Here is a 26968-nt window from a genome sequence, read left to right as displayed (position 1 = left end):
TTTCCTTTTTTTGAGCACTGTCAGACCTGTCAGTATGCTGATATGAGACAATCCACAGAGCTTGTCGGCTTCCTCCCATCTCGTTCACTTACTTCTGCCTACTTTCTGCAGACCCGACATGCCTGCCTATCAAATTAATTCAGATTTACTTCATGTACATGTGCCATCTCAGTTTCTTGCCTCTGACCCCAGCAGTGTCCGCCCACTTTAGATTGAACTCCATGCTATTAGTAGGCTGCAGAGATTCATGGTTGGGATGCAACTAAATGCCAAACACACCCACGGTCAGACTGTGCATGCATCTGTCTGCACCTCTTATTAGTGTCATTATGTGACAAGTTAGGTGGGAGAGACTACACTTTTATTACAGGCCTTTTCCCTCAGTGGATATATTGACTTGTGTGACATACTGTTAGTGATACCTCTGTTGTGCTCAAAGCTCTCAATACCAGGACCGCAAAACTAAATTAGCTCAGTGGAATTAATTTTATTCACGATAGCTTTGCTCTTTCACGTCAGGTCAGTCAGTTTTCTGAGAAACATTCTTGCAGTCAGGTCAAAAAGTTTGGTAATCTCACTTCATCCAATTCAAACCTGAGCAGGGATTTAAATAAGCAGTGGTTTTATGATGGCAGCTTTCATCCATCAAATGTGACTTTCATTTCACCTTTGTCTTATTGTGTGGGTTAAATAACAGCCAACAGTGTCAACACAGCACAATGTGTAGCGCCGATTGGAGCCTTTGGGGTCAAGTGCTTCATTCAAGCTCAAGCAGCTGTAAGCCTAGGGTCAGGTTGAATGAATATTCTTTATTGTCATTGTCACAGGTACAATGAAATTGAAAGATGTCTCTGGTCAGTGCAACATCACAAAAGATACTTAAAAACTATAATTAAATACTTAAAAACTATAATGATAGGATATAAAAGATAGAAATGCATATAAAATACAGTATTCTCATACCGTAGATACACCCAAGCAATCCAGGCCTAAGGCCCCATACAGACACTCAACATACGACCTAGTTGATATATCACTCAAACAATCAATCACTCAATCAATTTGTTAGCGCATCCAACAAAACATGTCTGAAAGCATTCCAACATCAAGGGCACAAATGACAACAGGGGCAATGAAAGTCATCTACTTTTAGTAGCATTGAGACATGATATTGCAATTGGGTAGAAACTGTGTTTGAGTCTGTTAGTCCTTGTGTATGTTGTTCTATACCGTTTACCTGAAGGCAGCAGTTCGAACATGGGGTGTCCAGGGTGTGAGGTGTCCTTTATGATGTTATGGGCTCTTTTGAGGCAGCGGGAACTGTGTAGGTCTTTCAGTTTGAGGAGAGGGCAGCCGATTGTCCTTTGGGCAGCGTTGATTACTCCCTGGAGTGCTTTCCTCTGAGCCACTGTGCAGCTAGCGTACCATATGCCTATGCAGTACGTTAGTATGCTTTCGATGGAGGCTCTGTAGAAAGACACCAGCAGTCTCTGTGTGATGTTGTTCTTCCTAAGCACTCTCAGAAAGTACAGTCTCTGTTGTGTCTTTTTCAGTAGCTCAGAGGTATTCACACTCCAGGATAGGTTTCCCTCTATGCTGACTCCCAAGAAGCGGAAGTCTGCCACCCTCTCCACACAGTCGTCGCTGATGATTAGTGGTTGGATTTCTGTCTTGTGTCTTCTGTAGTCAATTATGAGTTCTTAAGGAAGGTTCACCCTTCAAAGCGCGCGGCAGATGTATGGCCCGTCAAACATCCAGTACACAACCTTGCAAAGATCGTGCACACACGCAAACTCCTCGCCAGTGTTGACCAGAACAAATATACAGCAAACACACTTCCCCCTCCCCCACACTCATGCCCACCCCCCTCCAATATACGTTTATAATCACACAGTGTCCGTTTTAATCTGCTGATCTAAAGGCGCGGCGTGCCATCTGGGAAAGCTTGGCAGTGTTTATGTACGCTTGTGCACTTTGTCTGGGTCCCCGTTCGTCTATCCTAAAACAGTGAAACAAATGTGAGTATGATGCAGATGACACACTTATTAAGCACAAACCCAGAGGGTGCTCCGCTATTTTTTGCTTTCACGGACATACAGACCACCTGACCCACATCGTAAGCTTGTTGGAGGCAAGTGCATTACCCATGGTCAAAAGCACACACACATACATGTCACTCTGGGTCAGCTGTCTCTATTGACACACTGCGCTCAAGCTAAAAAAAAAAAAAAAGCAGAAGTATGAGATTTTTTTGCTTCTTTCTTAATATTAATCAATAAATGCAGAGGTATGGTTTAAAGCACCAAAGTAACACATTCCTTATTTTGTGTTTTTGTGTTTCATCTCACATAAATGTATCAACCACGTATTTAGAGGATAAGCTCTGGATACATCAGGTATCACGCCTCATCTCACAAAAAGTTGTTTAGCTGCCATTCATGCACAGCTTCTCAACTCATCTTAACCGAAGTTAAGATGGCAGCCTTTTTGTTGAAGCCCTACAGTGTAATTAGCTGTCAACGCAAAGCGATGGATAGATTTTGTTGTGGAAGCATTCATGAGAAAATTCTGTCCCTGCCAACAAAGTAAAGGAAGCAAAAATTCGGACAATCTGATACTTAGATTGTCAAACTATGATTCCAAATAGTCTCTCTACTGTGGCCGTTTTTTAATACCTTTTTGATTCGTGTAAATATGTTTTTAAAAAAAGTGAATGGATGGATGGACGGACGGACGGATGGATGTTTTTAAAAGCACCGTTATCATGTTTTGACCACATATCAGATTTTGAAAATGTCCATTAAAAGTATTTATTCATTGTTGGTTTTTATTTTTTGGTCTTCTGGTCAATAATTTATCTGAAGAAGCACATAAAGTTTTCTTCCTCATCAGGTCAGCTTGATGGTGCTTCATGCGCACATGGCTGCCAGTCTCATAAATGCAGTTTAGCATATTTCTGCATCCACGGATTTGGCCTGGCACAGCCAAGGCTCTGCGATGGCACAGGTCTCTGAGCGAGGGATTAGTCAGACACACTGATCCAAACTGTGCACCTCTGGTGAGAGTCTGTGGACCAGTAAAATGCTTGTTTCAACAGAAGAAGTTTGTTAATAAACTGCGACATTCTTTCAAAGTGAATTTGGTATTGTGGCATTATTGGAGCGTAGCTGTTAACATGCACTGCCTTTGAAGTCAAGAGCAGCTTCTGATCTCAGCTTCTGATCAGCTCAGTCTTCAAACTGTTTAGACTGGTTTGACAAAATTACCTAAAAAGGAAATTTTGCATTACTATGCAAATATACAACAAGTTTGTCAGACTAAGCACATTTTCCACAACACAAAAGTCAGATAAGAGACTTTTTCTTAAGTGGAGTTAAACAGCAAAGCAAGTAAGCATAGAGTTTGGGTGCTATTAACTTTTCTTTTGTAGCTAAAGTTGAATTCTTAAGTTTAACCAAAATATTTGCTTGGTTTTTGGGTTGTTGTTTTTTTTTACATACAACAATGAATAACGTCATAAACCCTGAAAAAACCAACATCTGGATGCGAGCATACATTGCTCTACAGCATTTATATACTTTTCAGCATTGCTGGTGGGTTTCCAGATGTGTAAGCTGCCAATTTCATAGGCTCTAATTCACCCTCATACCATCAGAGGTGCAGCCTTTGAATTCAGCACTCAAAACAAGTCGGGTGTGCCCTCTCACTTTTATTCTAGAGGACACAGCGTTCACAGAACGGTTTTCCACTTTGCCTCAGTCCATATTAAATGAGCTGTCAACAGAAGGCGCTGTGTTTCTGGATCACGTTCACATAAGGCTTCTTCTTTGCATGATGGAGCTTTAACCTGGATTTGTGGATGGCACGGTAAACTGTGTTCACAGAAGATTATTTCTGGAAGTGTTCCTGATCCCATGCAGTGATTTCCATAACAGCATCATGCCTGTTTTTGATGAAGTGCTAGCTGAGGGCCCAAAGATCACATGCATCCAACACTAATCTTTGGCCTTGTAACTTTCACTCTCTCCAGATTCTCTGAATCTGTTGATGACATTATCCACTGTACATAATGAAATTTTCAAGGTCTTCATAATTTTACATTGAACAACATTACACTTTTTGTACCACTTACATTTCCAGCCTTTTGTTGCCCCCCATCTCAAACTTTGCTGCATCGAAATCAAAATGAGTTCATATTTTTCAAAAAGTCGTGCAATTTCTCAGTTAAAACATTTGATCTTTCCTATTTTCTCTCTATTTTGTTTACCTTTTATACTGTATCAGTAGGAATAAAATATTTACACTGCACGGTTTGACTCACCCTTGTATAACGCCCACTGCCCTGCCTGTTGAAAGAGTGCACGCAGGCGGCCATAACATGATGACCGATTTCATCAACCAACGACAACTCACAAACAACTACAGCTGGCACCCAGTTACAACAAAAACATTACTCTGACTTTGAAATAAATATGCAAAAACAATCGTCAACCTCAAGGTTGTCTTTTAACTCAGCTTTCACTTTGAGAACGACAGAAACTTTTCAACACGAACAGACAGTAACAATCTGCTCCCGGAAAATAATCAAATACAGTGAAGGATGTTGTTTCTACATTGTTAGGCTTCTAAGACACCAGCAGACAGAGAGACTTAGAGAGTAAGAAAAGAAACATGATGACATGCAGTAAAATGACAAATTGGCCTTGAGTCCAAAGCTTTACAAGAATAGGGTGAGCCTGCCAAAACTCTCTGTATGCCCCACCCCAATCCTATTATTTCAGGGTCTTCATTAAGGATACGCTGTACTGTATAAAATTCAAAGCAGTGATACAAACAAGTTATTTAGTAAAAGCCTTATAATGATTTGCCTCCGAATGAGGTAAAAGACAAAACAGAAGACAAATGGCAGAGACGTCATAGTGAATAACAAACAGGGAAATCAGAGAAAACACGGGGACAAGTGTACAAAAATACAAGTGTGACAGAGATGTGTGAAATGAAACTGACAGAGAAAATGAGGCGAAAGGATATTCAAAAAACACATGAATAATCAGTGTGAAAGGCACAAAATAAAAATGGCCGAGAACAGAGGGGGGAGAGAAATAGGGAGAAGATGGAAGCACGCTGAGTGATATTGTAATGAATGAGGCTCGGGTCATTCCCATGTTAGTGTATGTCACGCTGCAGCAGTGCCTCCATGGCCTACATTCTGCCAGCTGGCAATGCACGAGTGCATTCATGAGTGTGCACTTCCACTCACACAAACACACAAACACAGATCAGTTGAGACAGGAGCGGGGCAATATTGCCAGTGGAAAAGACGAAAACGGTCTACACTCACTCATGCAAACATGCAGTTTTTACTTCGTTCTCTCTTTCTTTCTTTTTTCCTTTCTCGTTTTTGAAGTAATGTGCTGTGAAATAAAGATGTTGAAACTTCCTAAATAGCTCTTTCTCAACATCTATTTCTGGTTTGGCTAAATTTAAAAAAAAAACCTCCCAGTTTGCAAACCCCAAAAAGAACAATTTGCCTATGAGCACAAGTCAGGATTCCCTCATGCAAGGTTGGTAATGGTTTCCTGATGCCTGAGTATTACCCAATCTGATGCCCCAGTTCCATCTACAGCAGCATAAAACTAATTTTAAAGTTGCATGAGGCAGATTAGCCTAGTTCAGCCAAGTGGTATAAATTGCGATAGGTTAGCTAACGTCTCACGATATCACCGTCATTCTCATAACCCAGAACGTGAATATGAAAAAGGAAAGTTGGCAGCATCACTGAGAGAGGAGAAGGCGAGTGTTGTTGGGGGTGAACAAGAGTATGTGTAGCTCTGTGTGCTGATGTGAAAGGTTTGTGCAAGTGTGTACAAAAGAGATGGGGTCACAATGATACTGGGGACTCCATCCCAGTATTACTAATCCACTGAAAGGGAAAACTAAGCTCCTTAAAGGTTCCCCAGTGGAGCGACCACTTTAGCCCAGCACGAGAAAATTAGATGAGAATTGACAGATTATGATCACACGCACAGTAACAAAGAGAGATTAAAAGTAATATGAGCAACCAAAGAAGCACACAGAAGAGGAACAAGGGCACAAAAGAAGGTATAAAAGAAAAAAATGTCTAAAAATGTGGGAAGTATATTTAAGAAGGAGAAAGAAGTTAGGGGAGATCGCACACATCTCTGCAGCATCCTCAAAACAAGCCACGCTGGTCCACGCGGCAAATGCAGTGCTGTTTCCAACATAACGTGCAACTTCAGAATACATGTAAAGTGAGTACAGTCAAGTATGACAACACGGACTACTCACCTATTCTAGGCTGCTCTCATGGCTGGCACAGAGAAGCATCACTCCAACATGCACACACCACCAGCAGCACCAACTACGAGTGAGTGCAAACATAAGTAGGAAGAGAAGGAGCACTCAAAGGTGGTGAGAAGAGAAAAAATAGATTTCCAAACAAATGTGTCTGTGAGCGGGGTGTGCGAGTGTCTGTGTGTATGTGTGTGTGTGTTGGATGTGTAAGGGGGGGATCCACTCCAGCAGCGAATGGTATCGGAGCGCCCTGTCTCTCTCCCCCTCTCTCTCTCTCTCTCACTCTGGCAACTGTGACACGTCAGGGTTTCATCCAGACCCCTCCCTCCTTCCCACTCTCTCCCTGTCTTTCCCTCGTTCGCTCTTCCAATCCCTCTCTTTGACTCTCTTAATCCCTCGCATCCCCAGCCTCCCAATCTGAAGACAGATAAAGACCCCGAGCTGTGAGGCTAGCACACACGTACGTATAAGAATAAGTGGCCCTGTTTAACCTTCGCACACTGGCCATGAGAATAATTTTATTCTTATGTCACATTTATTTTCTATACTTTTACCAACTTTAATGGTGTTTTCACTGGTTGAGATTTAATAAGTCAGGGTTTAATTTTAACAAAAAACGTGTTACTTAGAGAAACTGAAACAATATGTACTTATATGTGAGAGGATTAGGGAAACTGAAAAAAAAACATATTTCAAACATATTTTTGTTTTTCTGTTGGTTTAAAATTCTGATTTTGGAGTGAAAAAACTAGTTTTAATTCTAATATAATAATAATAATGCTTCTTAAAAGTCTAACCAAATTCTGAGTTCAGAATTCCAGCAATCAGTCAGGATGACATTAATCTCAGATGTTTGATTTGTTTGTTAGATAGACAAAACAAAAGAGTGAAATCTGGTTTTCACAAAACATATTTCACACAACATTAGGAAATTTTCCTCGGGCCGTTCTAGTATGTTAATATTATACTGCTGACTGAGTTCTGACGACATACACCACAGTTCTTGTAATGGCTTTTAATTAATGAAAATTAAAGCTCTAAGAATAAACATGAAAACAAAATCATTTGTTGTTGCGGGTTTGAACGAGCAGCTCCTCTCTGTGACTTCACAAGTTCAGCTTTGTTCTGCAGAGACAAAAGTTCACAGAGCCTCCGTCTTGGGCATATTTAGTTGATTGACAGGTGTCTCAGACTATCACACTCAGCAGACGTTGCATGCTCCCCCCCCCCCCAACACCACTGCCCAAAGCCAATGCTTAATATCCCAAATGTGTATTTTCTGGCTTTGAGCAGCTGGCAAGATGCCGGTGAATGTTAAATCCAACTACTCTAAGACATCCAGTGTCATCATCAGAAACAGTGCAAAAATGACTTTTAAAAAAAATCATTTTTATTAAAGTCGTAATTTGGATTTTAATCTCAGAATTTGGGGGGAAAAAATCATTTTAAGTGGCCTTAATTAATCTTCTTCTCTATATTTATATCTGACAGCATGGCCTAAATTACTGAGGTCAACATTTGATTTCATGCACACAGGGCCTGTTTGCTGGATAATCAAGTAAAGAACTAAAGTAAATATAAAACAAACATAGGTTTGCTGACTGCCCACATATAAGTAATCACTGTACTCATCAGTGTCCTGACCTCATAAATGACAACTTACCAGTGTTGCGTTGTGTGGGTACTTTAAGATGCTGCTTCCTCCCCTGCTCCTCTCCGAGTAGGTAGTACCAACCTTGAACTTCCTAGAGCACACACACGCAATGATTGACTGTGTGTATATATGTTTGTGAGTGCATGTCTCATCATCAATGTGACAACATCAAAATGTTGTACATAAAATCAAAAACAGACAAAAACCAAAACGAGTGCAAACCAGTTTGGTTGTTCCTCCAGGGCTAAATGTGCATAAACTCACCGCTTGTAATGTTTACACTAACAGCTGATGCCCCTACGTCTTCACTAGTGCCCTGTGAACCAGATGGCATGGGAGTGTACGCATGTGTGTGTGTGCTCATATGTGTTACATATTTTCTACTGCTGCATGCACGTTAAATAAAACCTGTTTTGTAATCCCGATGATGTGGGCGCTGTCTTACAAACAAAGCAACACTACTGTAGTCTATAATCATTTTACTGTGTCGCACATATATTACAACACACACACACTCACATACACTGCCAGCCTTCTCTTTTTGTACAAAATAATGTGACGCAATGAACAGTGACAATAATCTCCATTTTGAAAGCATCTTATCTGAGTGGACAGATTTCTGCAGGCTGCGGGACGAGGGGGAGGACGGGGAGGGACTCGTATGAAAGAAGGGGGAGGGCATATGTCCTCAAAGTCAGAGAGGGATTTGTGCCGTCGTTCAATATTCCCCTGTACATGTGAGAAAGGCGAAAGAGTGGGAGCAACAGAGCTGTTAGTCAAGAGGGAGATGAAAAGAGAAGGTAGGAAACGTAAGAGATGTAAAAAAAGCACGATGTGGCAAAAGGGTGCAAACAAATGACAAGATGTGACAGGCAAGTTAAGCAGCCAACGCTCGTAAGGCCCCAAACACTTCTGAAATAAACCAAGAGGAGAGAAACGGAAAGGCTTGTAGGAAAGGATGAATGAAAAACAACTGATGAGAATAACGGATGTGTCAGGGAGGATGAAGAGACATAACTCCCTATGATTCAAAGCTAAATCTCCCTCATTAGCATATTAAGCCAATTAAATATTCATTGGGATAAATGTTAGAGGAAGGAAGATGTTCGCTTGACTAAAGCACAATTTCTTTCTGTTGTTTCATTCGTCAAACTACAAAAAAAGACTTGCTGGGGTTCTAATGCTTGTTCTCCTAATCTTATTTCTCAGATAGCTTCTTTTAAAAGTTTGAATTTAACAGTCTGAAGTAAAGACGCAAGATGGTTTTTAGCCTCAAGTTGGTGCTGAACTGCTTCCTCATTGTCACCTTATGCACCTTATGCATATGTACCTTTAAGCAAAGCTATAATAAATACACATCTGCCTTAAACAATTAAGGAGGCTTAATTAAGGAGGCTTAATTGTGTAATAACATACAAGTAAAGAAGTATTACATAACAACTGTTTGTTACTGTACTACCCGCTAAAGCATGGCTTTTTATGTAAATATGTGGTTTGCTTCAAGAAAAAAAAGGCACATCTACAAAGGCAGAGGAGAGACAGAAGGATAAATTGGGGCTGAATAATTGAACAGTGAAGCAAAGAGCTAAGAAAAGCAGTTATAGGGATATGCTGCTCGGTGGAGGAAAACCAACTTAGCCAAAGAACACCACTGAACTTTTGGACCTCACATTTATCTGCTAACACTTGGGACAGCTCTGGGAGAAAGACTGAGGCCCAGTGCTTTTCTCTGTTAGCATGTAGGTGTGTGGATGAAGTGTCATACTTTGTCTGTACAGTACAGTGTCCTTGGGTGCTTTGAAAGGCGCTATTTAAATAAAATGTATTTGCTGTGCATTTGTGACCATTTGTTTTCTCCCTTTCGCCTGGCAAGTAGTAGTTAGTTAGCATCTGAAATCTGAAACACTTAATCCCACCAAGAATAACGGTGGTACAGATATTAACAGTACGTCAGCAGAACAGATCGCACTGAGGTTGGTGATTCCCCGACTTTGCCTCAAGGGCTAGGAGGCCTGTTATTTTTGGGCTTATGATTAAATGCTTGCCGAACTAATGGCGTCACAGCAGCCTTAGAATTATTATACTTAATCCATTATCAAAGCACAGCTTCAGCAATTTAGCTTTGCCATTCTGAGCGTGCTAGCACAGCCCAACTGCACCACCGGAATATACGCTTAATCATGTTTTAGTATCTGTGAGACTGCGCAGTCCTCACACCAGCAAAGCTCAGCACACAGGGAAGAGCAGCAGCAGCTGAGCAGCGTATGTGCGATGAGAACAGGATGTGCCGTTTTTGACAGCTCAGACACAAACCAATGAGAGAATCCAACTTTGTCCCTTTTTATCTTGTGGCTGAAAAGTCACAGACTTCTTGTCATCAAAGCCAGTGAGTCTAAAGGTCACCTAAGACACACTGCTTGTTTATATTTGCCCGTATGGGTCGCTGTCTTTAAAAAAAGAAGAAGTTCCATTACAGAAATCTCAACATGCAACATCATATTTTGTTTGGCCATACTCTACTATGTCCTCTTGGAATTTGCAGGTGGATGTGGGTTTGTTTGGGGAGGGGGTTTAAAACTCTGATTCACTGAATGACAGACATTAATTTTCATGAGACTTAAATAAGCAGTGCATGTGTGCTTGTTTGAGTATGACCCATAAAATTCAGAAGAGAGAAGGACTCAAACTGTGTTTCACTCGAGTATCTGCAGGCTAGTCTGCTGTGCTTTAACACTGGTAACCCTAAAGTGTTTCCTCATAAATTATTGAGGTCACTGGAATTCGTTCACACTGAATTAAACTCTTAAATTCATGGTCTAATAGACAGACACACAGAGATGCAGAGTGAAAGTTGAACAGGAAACCATTTACAGAATGTCTGTATATCTGTTACTTTAGTGTTTAAGCCTACCTTGTCTGGATCCATAAGTGAGCGCACACCGAAGCTCATGCAGCCAAGCAGCGTGCTTATCCTGCTGATACAGACAGAATGATTGAATAGAAAAAAATCTATTATTACACCCCAATGAAGCCCATGTATCATCTAACTCAGGTCAGACACCTGAAATGTGCTTTTTATTCTACATAACCATTAAATAATAGAGGCATAAGAAATGAGCGTCTTTAAATGTTTATACTGTTTCTTCATCTTGATATCAGATTTTGTAGAGCCTAACGCTGTCCACAGTACCACATCCACACATTTATAATGAGACAGGAAGCAAAAGAGGAAACGGCGATGTTGGAAGCAGACGAAACAATAACTGACATTTGATGTATATAATTTAGTTATAGCAGTGTGTGTATGGTAGTGGTGGAAGGAAATATGGATGTTTAATTATGCATACAGCAGAAAAATAGCTCTTGACAGCCTCACAGCTGGACAGCAGTAATGCAGCTGCTCGTATTTTGGATGGCCAAACCGCTCGTCAGCACAAATGAAAACCTGAAACAATTCTTGGCTACACTCAGTAAAACAAGCTAGTGTCCAAAACCACCACAACTTCCAGTGAATCCAGAGGCAGCTCTGTGAGACATTTTCACCAGTATAGTCGCCCACTGGTACAAATCTGTCACTTCAACCACAGATTCAATTTTTTGTTATGTAACATAAAACCACCAAAAACTCCAAAACCAACGAGTAGTTTGCAATAACTTGTATCGTCCGTGCTATGGAAATACGTTGTTATCTAAACACCTTTGAGCTGTTCTGTGTCTCAAATCCTGTATTTACACTTGGGCGCATACGTTCATTTACACTGACAGGAGCACCTTGATAGTATAGCGGCAGTACTGTGAGAATGTATTTTGCTTCCAAGGAGACAGACTTTGTTGTAAATCTTTAACACTGAACATTGTAGAGGTTTGCTAAAGGTCTGAAAGGACCTTTAAAAATCCCGCCTCAGAACAAAAACTCACAGTCTATCAGTCATGGATTGGCCTCCCCACTACCTTAACCTCAACATTATTGAAGCAGTGTGGGATCATCTTGAGAGATAACAAAACAAAGAAGATATCTGAATATCTGAATATCAAGAAGCCTAAAGAACAATCCTAGAAGACAACTTAAAGAAATTAGAAGACATCTTGCCTAGCAGAGATCAGGCTGTGTTGAAGAATAAAGGTGGGCGTACTAAATATTGGCTTTCAGGCTCATTAGAATTGTAAAAACTCTGTACTTAATGTATGTTTGCATATCTGTCAGTAACTCACTGCTCCTATTTCCCTTATCCCTAGCAAACTACAAAGAAATGAAGGGTGACTCAAGACTTTTGCACAGTATTGCATAACTGAATACTGTCGAAAAACAAACAGGACATGACGTACACCTCTGATCTTCAGTGGTTACCATTGTGAGTATTTAACAAAGAAAGAAAAAAAAACACTGACCACTTTTAAACCATTTGGAGGAAGACACGTGGTGAGCGATGTTGGTTTCATGGTTTCTGCCACTGAAAGATACTTAACTAACACTGGCATATTATTTTTTACCACATTATATGAGCTGTATCGTTATTTGGTCTTTATCAATATCAACATCAAATTTAGCTCTATAGCACATTTATTTAAAAGAAATAAAGTTGACCAAAGTGCTTACTAGTTTAGAACAAGAGAAAACAATAGAAAAACAAATACAGATAAATGAGATGAGGTCTTTATGTATGTTAAACGGTTGCCTTTGGTAAAGAAGAATTTTGTAGTTTGTGACATCAGAAAATGTTGTAATTGTTCCAATGTTGTTTCAGTGTTGTAATTGTGATTGCTTAAACTTATCAAGATCTTTGATTTGAGACACCTTGATAAGAGACAATGCTTCTAAAAGTGTCTGAATGGAGACTCAGTGTAAGCACATGAGAGATATTCCTCTAAAGTCTATTAGGGTGCGTGCAAAATGGTATAGAACAGATCAAATTGCTTCACCACTCTAGTTGTGGCACCTTCCTTTATTATGATAAACATATTTAAATATTCATTAGTGCACCAAATGCATCACTGGAAATTGTTTTCCAATCTGTATCTCGTGATAGATGTTAAACAAGAGTACTAAGCTGTTTTGTTTGTTGGACATTTAATAATGTAAATGTACGGTATATAAGTGGGTTTTTATTGTTGTCACAAATCCCTTTGAAATGAGTGCTAAAGACTTGGTGCTAAAGGAGAGAGCGATGGTCTTTTCACATCAACACCTAATATACACAATATTGTATTGCCAGCCACCTGTCATAATGAGAAATTGGTACTTTGTAGATTCATCACAACTAACTCTGCAAAACAAATTACTTAAGAAAATAAAAGATGCTTATAGCACATCCAAAGGAGTCTTTGTTACAGTATTTTTATCTCTTTTCTTCTGTTTTGTTTTCAAAATTATACAGTCAAGCACTGATGAAACACTGTGAAGCTTAGAGCATGCCACAGCTGCGAATAAACATTTCTGCTGTGCTGGCAGCAGGCCACCCGAGGCAGATTTGGTACAATGTAGACTTTCTTTAGATACAATAGAATAATTTGAACAGAGAAAATAAAGAAGCAGGATTATAATATGTACATGCGCAAACAGTCCAAACCAAGAGTGATTCAAGCACTTGTCTGAATTTCTGTCTGTCCCTTGTATCGTTTTGTGTATGTTTATATCACACATGAGAGGCAGCTGGAAGCCATACATATGATTGCTAATAACAACCAGAACCATGTCTGCAGATGCACTGACAAGATCTAAACCAATCTTTTTAATGTGCAAAAATATGAATATTACTTTGAATGAAATAAATACATGAAATACCCTTGAGTGCATGAGACTGGACTCAACAGATCCTTGAACTACTGTAGAAAACGGTCAGATGATTGTTGTTCATCTGAAGTGACAGACTGCATTCACTGAACAGATGCTGCCCTGGGTTATTACAGGGGACTGTAACATTGTCCTTGCTTTACAGAGCATCTGAAGAATCCACAGCTCTGTATGAGATGTCTTTCTGTTTACATGTGTTAAGAAAGCCTGCTAAACGCAAGTAAATCTTCAATAACCCGGGCTCTGTTCTGCACAATGAAAATCAGAACATCTAATCTTTAACTTAATGGATATACCTGGCCAGAAGGAGGGCTTAGTGCCTACCGGTTGAGGAAAATTACACTTGGAATCTGAGAAATAACTAAAAGATAAAAAAGATATCAAAGCAATCAGGCAGAGATTTTATCCGGCCTCATACCATATAGACATTTGGTGTGAATGAGGCTTAATTGCTTACCAAAGATGCGAAAATCGCTCTTAATCTGTGTCCCAGAAACTGTTCCCAAAAGGTCTTTATCTTTATAATCATTCCATGATCTGAACTTGACCACTAATGTAAGTCTGCCCCTTGCATATAAAACAACTGCATCTTTTGGAATACTTGCTAAATATATATTGGGCTGTTTTTTGTTTTGTTTTTAATGCAGAAAACAGGACATTTAAGGAAAATGCTGTGAAGACTGGCGTGAAGATTTTTACTGTTTTCTTCAGCAGAGGCTTGAAGGAGCCATGAAGTGTTTTCTTCAGCATTTCCAAAATAACAGAAACACTTTTCTTCTTTCCTCTCAATACAACATTGCACAACGAAATTTGTGACTCACTCAACCATGTGTCCTCCATCCCCAGCAATGACACTGTTTCAGCTTAAGTCTGCTAAGGCAGGCAGGCGAGAGTAACACATTCCCTCTGCCAGACTCAGATACGAAAAACACTACACACACTGCAGGCAGCAGCATTAATTATAAAATAATACATGAAGTGTTGTGCCTTTGCAAAGATGTAGAAACACCAATGTGCAACATTTCAACACAAGTATAAAAAGGCATTATTATATTATTATTATTATTACTATATTATTATATAATTTTTACTGTCACGTTATCGTCAGCAACATCACCTTCGTTAACTTTCCCAGCAGTTACCTTGTTTTGGAGTTGGAGTTCCACATTGTAAAAAGAAGTCTCTTATGAAGGCCCCTCTCACTGACAACACTGAAAACAAAGAAAGGAAACTAGGTCAAGTACTTTCTAAATTGAGACAGTGTGTTTATGCAGACAAATGGTAGGAAAGGTAATGTTGAGACACAATTTACACATCAGTCTTTTAAATATTTCAACTTGAGCCAAAAATGTGCCGCTTATCCTGGGGCCTGATCTTGCTTCAACACAGCAAAGAGACAAACGGGAAAAGGAGAGCGAGCGGATTGAACTGAAAAAAAGAAATCGGGGGGTCCACTGTGACTTCAGATGCACTCCTGATTAGTGTGTGTGTTGCTAGCTGCATTCTGAAAATGTCTATACAGTTGCTGTTAGGCAATATAGCCTTGACGTTATATTACAATAATTTTTCAAGAAACTCCGCATTAGTGATATTTCTGACAATAAAGATAAAAAACTGTACATTTTACCAGCGATTGCAGCTGGCAGGCAGCAGTATTTATTAGTGCAACAAAAATGAAAGGGCATTTTTCATTCTTCTTTCCCAATGAGGTTCTGCCATTGATGATAGACTGCCTAATTCAAAATGTGAATCGACTGCCACAAGGTGCCAGAAGCTTTAGCATTGTAGTGCAAAAGTAGGTACACAGCAAAGTCAAATGTAAGCACAAAAGTAGCCTAGGCTGTATTTTCCCTGGAAATCTTAAGTGAAATTATAAAATACCTGCTTAAGTCTCTGTTTAAGAAACACTGAAAATTAGGTTCACGTTGCAACTCGTTATGAGCTGCACAATATTTTCATATAATAAAACAAATTTTTCTGCCTGCCAAGTTTGACTTTTTTAACCAGTTGCTTGATGCTCTTCTTTCCCACAGTGTAACAAGAGTAGTAATTTCCATCCACCGTTTGCTCTTCATATGTCATGCAACTAGCAAGCACTCCAGTGATGCTTCACTGAGTCATTTGTTTAATTCTGGATCACACATCACCAGCTGCTAGCATTTCTTCTTTGTGTATCTCCACTGCACAATGGTGTGAATTTGCCTCGCGTGGTTTCCACCTCTAGTGCCAACAGTTTCCTTGCATATTTTGCAAAGCACTGCGCTTTGTTACAGGTCCCTTTTTAGCTGTGGTCACGGGGGTGCTGACTGCTTTGGCTCTCAGACATGTCTTGGGTTGTCTAGCTGTTGTGCATCCGAAAGAGTAAGCATTAGTGCTGCGCAACACTGCAAATTTTGCTCGATTTCACTGATTCCAATACTTTCAACCTATAATAGAAGTTCATGTAGGGGCGAGCAGTTTGTCATGATCTGTACATTCGGAACACCTTTTAATGACCAGCAACTCACCATGATTTTTACATCCACAATACTAAGTTTCTTCCTTTTATTTCTCAGGTTTTCTTATGTTCTTAAATTCTGTCATCTTGTCCTATGTTTTTATCTCATTTGATTATTTTATATGTAAAGCAGCCCAGCCTTACAACAGTTTATTATATCTCATATGTATCTCGACGTGTTGCTCAACACAAGTTTCAAAACAGTATTTTGTTTCCCTTTTTTCTCATGTGCTCTTAATAAAAAGCAAGAGAAAGTCCACCTCTGAAAACTGGGTGGTGCAGACTTTTCAAACCAGCAACATAAGTCCCAACAGTCCCAACATTTTTAAATACATTGGTAATTACAAATGCTGTTTACTTAGGGTTATGCATTAAAATATATATTTAAAAAGTAATGGGTTGTCATTAGGCAATTAGGTTTATCCATTAAACACTACTTGATTAATCCCAAAAAGTTGATTCTGTTCATCTGGATTTAGTGTTTTCAGTGGGAGAAACGTTTGGAAATAAGAGAATCAGCTTTTGGGGATTTCCTTACCAGGATGACTGAGCAGTCATCAAGAAACTACTTGAATAACTTTTACAAAAAATATAACGTCTGTCACATATTTTAAATGATTTTTGTCTTTGTTGCCATGGTGACACCGCAAAAAATACCAGCTCCTGACATATAGTCAGTGTTGGGACTAACGCGTTATTAAGTAACGCGTTACAGTAACTACGTTATTATTGTGGTAACGAGCACGGTAACTAGTTATTATGCCAAAACCAGGAACGCGTTACTCGTTACTGGGATTTAGATAGGCTCGTTACTCGTTACTTCGTGTGGTGGCTATCACGGAGCTTCCACAGATTCAATAACATTAGCAAGTGATGGAGGCCAGCAGGTGGATGAAGGAAAAGGGAGGCAAGAGGAGAGACCCGAAGCGGCCGCTGGTCCGAGAGTGTCAGGTGAACTGAACTTCAGGTAAGAAGTTATAACCTGCAGTCCATCTGGGTCAGATATGAACCAAGTTTAGGTGGAGTTTATTTTCGTTATGCTGACTTTTTCGTACTGCGTGCTAGCTAGCATGACGGAGTTTCTATACAGCTGGGTGGGTGCTATGTTACTGATGTTGAACTTTATTTTGTTCATAAGGTTAATTATTAGAGTTGGGGGCGATCGTGGCTCAAGAGTTGGGGGTTCGCCTTCGTAATCGGAAGGTTGCCGGTCCGAGCCCCGGCTTGGACAGTCTCGGTCATTGTGTCCTTGGGCAAGACACTTCACCCGTTGCCTACTGGTGGTGGTCAGAGGGCCTGGTGGCGCCAGTGTCCGGCAGCCTCGCCTCTGTCAGTGCGCCCCAGGGTGGCTGTGGCTACAATGTAGCTTGCCATCACCAGTGTGTGAATGTGTGTGTGAATGGGTGGATGACTGGATATGTAAAGCGCTTTGGGGTCCTTAGGGACTAGTAAAGCGCCATATAAATACAGGCCATTTACCATTTACCATTTGCCAACCGTCCTGTAAAAAAAAGAATTTCTCGTATTCAGAGAAAATATTACGCGTTTCTTATTGAGGTGAAAAGGAACAGTTTGTCCTGGACTTCAGCTACAATGAAAAAGACACAAAGCTGGAGTTATTCTGTGTTTACGCTGCACAGCAGCCTCTTCTTCTCTCATCCTCTCACCCTCCCTCTCCTGATTCTACTTCAATCATGAAACTGATCAATGATCAGCTGATCAGCTTTTCTCTCTTGTTTATTTATCGCCCACTTTGCGCCAGAAAGAGGAAACCAGCGGATGTCGCGGTAAACAACAGCAGCACTTTTAAGCTTGATCAGCTGTTGTTAGAATTTATTTAATATTAATTTCTAGTATCAGCTGATGTTTGCTGGAGCCACAGCTGTAAAGCTGCTGGTCATGATATGGTTTGGTTATGTGATGAGAGGGAAACATGAAGATGAAACCAGGAGATGTCCTTACTGGATCATCAGACCTGTGATGGAGAAACAGGTTTACCTTTTAGTTAACATGAATGAGTTGAAGAGAAGTTATGAACTGTTTCTGAGAGACAAATAACACCAGGATCCTTTTTTAGGTACCTGACAGCTGGTAACTGTGCAGGGGCGGGTCTAGCAAAGTATTGCCTGGGGTCCATGTAGGGCATTAAAAGGGAAAGGGGGGGCACAAGGAAATACACTGAACAAAAATATAAACGCAACACCTTTGTTACTGCTCCCATTCCCCATGGGATGGACGTAGAGACCTAAAATTCATTCCAGATACACAATATAACCATCCCTCCCAAACAGTGGTCACAAATCAGTCCAAATGTGTGGTAGTGGGCACATCTGCTATATTGAGATAATCCATCCCACCTCACAGGTGTGCCACATCAGGATGCTGATCTGACATCATGAGTAGTGCACAGGTGTACCTCAGACTGCCCACAACAAAAGGCCACCCTGGAATGTGCAGTTTTTTGCGCTATTGGGGGTCTGGGGACCCAGAACCGGTCAGTATCTGGTGTGACCACCATTTGTCTCATGCAGTGCAACACATCGTCGCATGGAGTCTATCAGATTGTCAATTGTGGCCTGTGGAATGTTGGTCCACTCCACTTCAATGGCTGTGCGAGGTTGTTGGATATTCGTGGGAACTGGTACACGCTGTCGTATACGCCGGTCAAGCACATCCCGAACATGCTCAATGGGTGACATGTCCGGTGAGTATGCTGGCCATGCAAGAACTGGGACATTCTCAGCTGCCATCTGCCCTGAACAATGTGAACCATGATTCATCCGTGAAGCGCACACCTCTCCAACGTGCCAGACGCCATCGAATGTGAGCATTTGCCCACACAAGTCTGTTACGGCGACGAGCTGGAGTCAGGTCAAGACCCCGATGAGGACGACGGGCATGCAGTTGAGCGTCCCTGAGACGGTTTCTGACAGTTTGTGCAGAAATTGTTTGGTTGTGCAAACCAATTGTTCCAGCAGCTGTCTGGGTGGCTGGTCTCAGACGATCTTGGAGGTGAACCTGCTGGATGTGGAGGTCCTGGGCTGGTGTGGTTACACGAGGTCTGCGGTTGTGAGGCCGGTTGGATGTGCTGCCATATTCTCTGAAACGCCTGTGGAGACGGCTTATGGTTGAGAAATGAACATTCAATGCACGGGCAACAGATCTGGTTGACATTCCTGCTGTCAGCATGCCAATTGCACGCTCCCTCATTGCTTGTGGCATCTGTGGCATTTTGCTGTGAGTCAAAACTGCACATTCCAGGGTGGCCTTTTGTTGTGGGCAGTCTGAGGTACACCTGTGCACTACTCATGATGTCAGATCAGCATCCTGATGTGGCACACCTGTGAGGTGGGATGGATTATCTCAATATAGCAGATGTGCCCACTACCACACATTTGGACTGATTTGTGACCACTGTTTGGGAGGGATGGTTATATTGTGTATCTGGAATGAATTTTAGGTCTTTACGTCCATCCCATGGGGAATGGGAGCAAAAACAAAAGTGTTGCGTTTATATTTTTGTTCAGTGTACTTTCTTATTCTCATTTAAAATGTCTCACTTTTAAAAAAATAATTATCTGAGTCTTACAACAAACAATTGATAGATTGATGCATATATACCATCAGAACAGTGTACATCACAGTCACAACAGCGTTTATTTTCATTCAAAGGCTTTATGATTTTTCCTATAATGGTGGGCCGGTCTCTAGTCAAAATGCCCGGGACGATTTTTTTGTCCCAGTCCAGCTCTGTATGCAGCTCAGCTGCAGTCTGGTGTTACCTACATCTTCCCATTCAGAAGGTCGAATTTCCGAGTTCTGAGTACAATCGAAAGCACCACGACTGCAGTTTTTGTGTTGGATGTAAAAAGCAGGCTAGGATAGAATCAGGCATGGGATTTCTCTCGTGGAAATGTGCACATTATTTTTTCCTTTCTATTGGTAGGTGGCACAGTGCACTTGTGGCAAGTAAGCAAGCTAGAATACTGGCAATCTTGCTGGGTATCCAGTTATGGAAGCAACACATTAACAAAAGAATTCTGAGTAAAACCAAAGTTACTTTCCCTAGTAACTAGTTACTCTGAAAGTAACGAGTAACTTGAAGTAACTGAGTTACGTTTGATAGAACTAGTAATGTAACTGAGTTACTAATTTAAAGTAACTTACCCAACACTGCATATAGTATATGTCTCAGTGAAATGCATTACTTGTAAATTTGCGCACAATGACATGAAACACCAATAACATGAAACAACAATAACATGAAACAACAATAACATATGCTACATTTTTTGTAAATATTTCGATTACAGTATGACACTTAATACCGGCATGAATGTTTATAACAGTATTAATACAAACAGTATGATATGGCACAGCCCTAGTCACTGTCAGGGCAACATCAACAGAGACTGCAGCTTATCACATTAATGCAAATGATGCAAGATGAGCAACTGGATAAAGTCTTACAAGTAAAAGGTTCGTAAGAAGATGGGGTTCCTACAGCGGGGGACCATCTGAGTCTTCTGTCTTTCTAAGGGATCAGAATCTGGAAACAAGCCAACCTGAGGAGAAGAGGAAAAAAACAGTACTAACTACTGTCTTAGAGTTTCCACAATGGCTTTTTTCATCATTCTGTTCTGTAGCACATACCTTAACATAAGAGTCACATGGCTCCTGGCTCTCATTCAGCACGTCTCTCGCCTCCAAAACTGTGAATAAGTACAAATACCACATAATACATTTTAATGACTTTCTGGTCACATTAATAAAGAACATCAATGCTCTGTTCATGTTCCAAAAATGTACAAAAAAAAGGTTTGTTCACATTTAGCACGTGTGTGCGTGTACTTCTGCACCACAGGGTAGAAAATATAAAAGCATATGTACCAGGCAAGCTCTTTTTTTCTTTCTAAATAACAAAGGGCTGCCATGTTTAGCTTGTCGGATTCCTATTAACTCACCCCCGAGTTTTTGCTTCTCATTGGAGCATGTGAAAAACGAATAAGAGGCTGTCTGACGTGTGAAATAACAAGCTGTGAAAATGATTTGCAGGAAACCATAAAGTATTTCCAGTGGCTGAGAACTGAAAAAGGAAATCAGCATGCTTTCTAGAAACAGCTGCAATTCCTGTGAGTAAATCAGACTTTAATGAACTGTTCTCAGACCTTACCATTTCCAGTAAAGGCATTTTATTGTCGTGGTACAACACTAAATCAGAATTCATTCTTGTGTGTTTGCCTGGCTAAAAAAAGTAGCTTCTCTGTGGCTCAAACTCAGGATTTACCTGTAGTCATCATATAATCTAAAAGTGTACACTTTTTGCTAGTTATATTACTAGTCATATCAAGTAATATCATGTCATGGCGTGTGAAGAACAGGTTAAAACTTCCAACAAAGAAATGTTAAATGAGCAGCCATTGTGTTGTAAATGAATGGGTATTTTGTTGATAAGAACAATGACTTGTACTAAAGTAAACATTATGAGTCAATGACTTAAAAATTTAAGACAGTACATCTTTCCATCCATTTTCTAAACCTTGCACAGGTTCAGGTTGCAGAGGCAGCAGCTTGAGCAGAGAAGCCCAGACTTCCCTCATCCTGGTCACCTCTTCCAGCTCATCAAGGTCCTGGGTCTGCCCTGGGGCTTTCTCCTGGTAGGACATGCCCAGAATATATTACCTGGGAGCCGTCCAAGGGGCACAGTCAGATGCCCGAAACACCCCAACCAGCTCCTTTTAATGTTGAGGAGCAACATTAAAGCTCCCTCTCGAATGACCAAGCTCCTCACCTTAGAGATAGAGTGAGGAACCCTATCTCTAAGGGAGAGCCCAGCAAGCCTTCGAAGGAATCGTATTTCTGCTGCTTGTATCCACAACCTTGTTCTTTCGGTCACTACCCACAGCTTGTGACCATGGGTAAGGGTAGGAATGTAGACTGACGGTAAATTCAGCTCAACTCTCTCTTCATCACAACAGATCTCGAATCGCCACCTTATCAAGGTTGAGGTGTTTGTGCGCTCCAGTGATCCTGGGAACTAAGTTGTCAGGAGTAATCTGCCTCACCCATGCAAATCCTGGGTGAGGGGCCAGACAAAAAGTGATTCAGGCAACCTCTATGCAACATAATAAATCACAGGTCCAGCGTACCACGCCTGGGGCATGGTTAATTGGGTCCGACTCTGGAGTCAGGCTGGGTAGTACAGTTGGTGGCTGAACCTTAACCCATGGGGTCTATATTGTTCAGTGGTCTGTGGATCAGGTACCAGTCAGAGCTGGCGGTCCTGGTGCTCCGATCTAAAACTGGTTAAGTAATATAATAATAATAAAAATAAGACAAATCTATAAAACACTAAATATATTTAGTATAAATCTAATAAATCTAAAGTGGCCTGCATCTGGGTGCATGTAGTAACATTTTTTGGTGACCTTCAACTCTTCTTAAGCAACACTTTATTCGTGCAGTGCAAAACCAAAAGATCATATCAAGTCTCAATCCTATACTGCATGACCAAATATAGATGACATAGAGACATAACAGGGATGCAAAATATGTCTGGAAGGCTGCTTGCGGTTTGGTTGGTATGACTCCAAAATAAACAACTTCCCTTCTGTGGATTAATGTACCCACCAACCCAGGCACAGACTGTCGCCCATCGTAATTTGAGTGGTGCACGGTGCCATTTAACATTTATGTGATGCAAATTCAAGGCAGTGTCACAGCTCCTGAAACAGCCACTATCTCTGATCTACTAACACAAATACTATTTCGGTGTCCTTGAACACAATTTTTTGTCCATCTCATTATCACTTCCCACTTTTAAAGGGTGCAAAAATACACATTTGGACAGCTACAAAGAGTCATTTAGCTACTCACATCAGAGACCCAAGCTCAACTCATGCATGTCATAGACTTTATAATTATATTATTATTAACATTTGCAATTTAAAATAAGTTTAATAAATTTACACATTAAAAGCTATGCGGTATTTCCTGTTGAAATATTTATAAAGTCGTGTTGACTGTCACAAAAAACATGACCATTCATGTCCATGTGCATGTTGACAGATCGTGCATAATGATTATCCGGTCGCAGCAGATGGCCCCGCCCCTCCCTGAGCCTGGTTCTGCCGGAGGTTTCTTCCTGTTAAAAGGGAGTTTTTCCTTCCCACTGTCGCCAAAGTGCTCGCTCATAGGGGGTCATATGATTGTTGGGTTTTTCTCTGTACCTATAAGGCGCATTGAGGTGACTTTTGTTGTGATTTGGCGCTATATATAAATAAAATTGAATTGAATTGAAAATTGAATTATGTTTTATATTAAGAAACAATTTAAATAGATTGTTCTGCTATCAGACTAAGGTTGCCTTTCAATATTTTCAATATCATTTTATCAATATTTGACCATTCCCAAGCAGGAATGCATTGTTTTACAGCTCTATAGCAAAATGAAAACAATAAAAATGAAATGTTGAAACCAGGGCACTGATTGAGCATTCTGCTATTCTGTTTTCTTGACAAAGTTTATTTATTTATTTTCACATTGAGGTTCTGCTTTCACAGAAATAAACAAAGGGAACATGAACGACCTATAACAGGACTCACCACTGACAACAAGCACTTCATTCTGTGGGATGACTGAAAGCTTGAGCTGACCTATGGAAAATAAGAGAAAGAATATTATAAAAAGCTGACAGATCACCCTCAGGTATTATATTTTATATTAAGGAACAGTTCAGCAACTTGCTATATTTTAAAGCATAGCTTAGCATTATGTGATGGACCACTTTTGGCAGCAGTCTTGCTGCAGTTGTTAAACAGACTTGTACCATAACTGCTGACTGCCATACAGCCTTACAAAACTCACTATTCAACATTTTGAGCTATTTTTCATTTTTATTAGTTTTAATCTGTAGTTCTCACCGTCTATCAGTAGCTCCCATAATGAGATATTAATCCGAGGAATTGGATGCTCAGCGCATATGCAAATGCTTGTACCTTCACACCTCTTATTATGTCAAAAAAAATGGTCTACCACTGAATATAAGACGTCAGGCAGTAAGTTAAGAATTTCCTGGGTGTGGATCGATGTGTCACAGATGTGAGAAGAGTATCAGCTTTTTCATTTAGCGCTCAGAAAAACTGATAAGTATATTTTCATATTTTTAACTGCTTTGTATCTGATATATAACTTTGACAGACATCTAAAGTTTGTTTTAAGGATCTCATCAGTCTGTTGAAATCGTCATAATGAAATACCACACTGACCTTTTTTTGTTTGTTTGTTAAACTTTGCAAGTATAATACCTGGTAAAGATTAAACAGCCTCTAGGGTCTGATAGCATTTGTGAGTGTGTGTGTTTGTGCAATTTCTGGCTGCAACTTGTGACTTTTTCTCACTTCAGTTTTTAGCATCAAGTCAAAGTCGCCAAAACTTTGTGTGTACGGCTGTCATCGTCCACTATGACCTGTCACTTTTTCTCCTTCTTGCTCACACTTTCTGTCTACAGGTTTTTCTCTCTCTCTTCTTTCCTGTACGTTTCCACAACTTTAGGAGGTTTGCTAACCATGTTGACATGGCCACTGCTAACATCTCCTTTGTGCTATTTTTAATTAATCCTCCTCATAAAAGCACAGTCTGAAGCTAAAATGAGGGTGCCTCATTGTGTGATAACGCCACTGGCACTTCTGTAGCTGGGGTGCAAGAGATGTTTGTCGTTCCCACACTAAACTTGGCATGGTTTCGTGCTAGTGGCCGCAGTGGAAGAACAAAGTGAAAACACTGTGAGAAATATCTTCCTGGTCTGAACAGGACTCATATAAAATCGGTCATGAAGTAGCCCCAAAGTACCAAACTTCGCCTGCTGTATTTGGCAATGTTGATAAAAGCTCAACCAAAGAGATATGCAAAAAAATCCAGATGAGCAAGAAAAAAAATAAGACCAAAGAAAGACAGTCTGAACACTGACAGCTGGGAGTCAGAGGTTATAGAAAAATAACATAGAATTATGTAATAAAGTATGGGTCATTTTCCAGAAAACATTTCAGTAAAGAACGATCTAATTATATGTAATCAGTGTAATAACTAAGGAATAGTGAGGTTTCATTGGTTTTACATTTGGTAAATGTCACTTTGTTGTTTCTAGTAAAAAAAAAAAACATAGCTCATAAATAAAACACAGATGCAAGTGTTTTCCTTTTTTAAAGTCCCTGAACAATATATTTGTCCTATTTGACACAGATCAAATGAATGAAATGAGTTTAGTAAAGATAATATATTACATAGAATATACACAGTATAAGAAGTTATAAATATATATATATATAATAGCCATCTGGTTGGTAAGGTCCCATTATAAAGCCTATGAGCATTTTCACTGTTTATATTTGGTTGCTTTAACCTCCTAGGACCTGGCGTCCACATATGTGGACATCACATTTTCGGTTATTTAGACTAAAATACTCAATTTTGCTCTACATGGGCTTGATATCCACTTACAAGGACATTATACTGCTACTGTTCTATCAAAATTTTAAACCAATATCCTCATATGTGGCTCTTATTTTTCTTAAAAACAAAATAAGGTAAAAAAAAAATAAAATAAAATCTGGTCATTCTTTGTTTTTACATTCATCGGGCTCCAATATGCCCAAATATCAAAGAGAAATTAAAAATGCATGCCGTGGAAGAGTTCGGGTCTTAGGAGGTTAAAGCTGTTGTTGACACCTGTTTGTCATGATACCACCCACCCAATAATCAGGTTACTAAGATGTGAAAGGAGTGGGATTGAAAGGGCTACAGGTGTAATAAATTGCCTTTCAGGAGGTGATGAGGGTGGATGCCAGGGTTAGTGATTGACTGGCGGGGATTTTGAAAGACTACTAAACATTGAGCTCTAAGTGCAGTGAGGAACCGTGACCCAAGACCGAGCACTGCACGAGCTGGCCCAAACATCACTGAAGTGAGTGAAGATGGGGACAGCCAAATGAACTTTGTGTTGGAAATCCACCAAGACTTGAAACAAGTGAATGAGGTTGTAGGGTAAGGGTGCCAAAGACTTCAATGCAAGGCTTAGCTTTTCAAACCCAGAAGCCAGATCCATCTTTAACAAATGTATATACAATTATGTTAACAGAACATAGGTTGCAAAGATTTAAGTTCCTGTTTCTTTATATAGATATTCAGTCTCCTCTTTTCCCACTTTGTACATCCTCAATGTCCTTGCCTCCATCTCTTGTGTTGGAGAGAGAGTGGTCAAGAAACAGCCATTTAACAAAAATGAGACATCCTTGCAACAAAGCTAACATTTAAAGTTGATGTCAGTTCAATATAAAATGTGACACAAGCACATTGTGTCACATTGTGTCACACTCTGTCACATTGTGTCAAGAGGACAATCTGTCCTCTGTTTGTTGTAGCCAGCTGCTGCAGTATTTTATCATATCAGATGGCATTGAACACGAACAGTGTTCATGACAACATATGGACTGTCATGGCCACTTTGATAGATACATATGGTTCAAATGTTTCTTAATGGAGATATCTAATCAGCCAATCACATGGCAGCAATTTAATATGTGAATATGATCAAGACCACATGCTGAAGTTCAAACTGCACAACAGAATGATGAGGAAAGGGGATTTAAGTGATTCTGATGTAGTATGGCTGTTGGTGCCAGATACTGTAGATTGGTGTGAATATTTCACAAGC

General features: G+C 40.2%; 1 protein-coding gene across 1 annotated transcript in view; it reads right to left on the bottom strand.

The window, feature by feature from the left end:
* Positions 1–26968, bottom strand: part of rgs3a (regulator of G protein signaling 3a) — a 173135-nt gene that overhangs the window by 132178 nt on the left and 13989 nt on the right. Inside the window, exons 2-7 of the mRNA XM_085359802.1 lie at positions 23862–23912; positions 20911–20969; positions 20728–20822; positions 14903–14971; positions 10881–10941; positions 7979–8060 (exon numbers count right to left, since the gene is read on the bottom strand). Of these exons, the coding sequence (XP_085215928.1) occupies positions 7979–8060; positions 10881–10941; positions 14903–14971; positions 20728–20822; positions 20911–20969; positions 23862–23912 (417 nt within the window). The remainder of the gene's footprint in view (positions 1–7978; positions 8061–10880; positions 10942–14902; positions 14972–20727; positions 20823–20910; positions 20970–23861; positions 23913–26968) is intronic.

The sequence above is a fragment of the Diplotaxodon limnothrissa genome, linkage group LG7, assembly GCF_057381915.1.
Source record: "Diplotaxodon limnothrissa isolate DT_005_m linkage group LG7, D_limnothrissa_male_GT1.1, whole genome shotgun sequence".
Lineage (NCBI taxonomy): Eukaryota > Metazoa > Chordata > Actinopteri > Cichliformes > Cichlidae > Diplotaxodon > Diplotaxodon limnothrissa.
The sequence above is the reverse complement of the archived record's forward strand: the minus strand, read 5'-3'. Positions and strand labels throughout refer to the sequence as shown.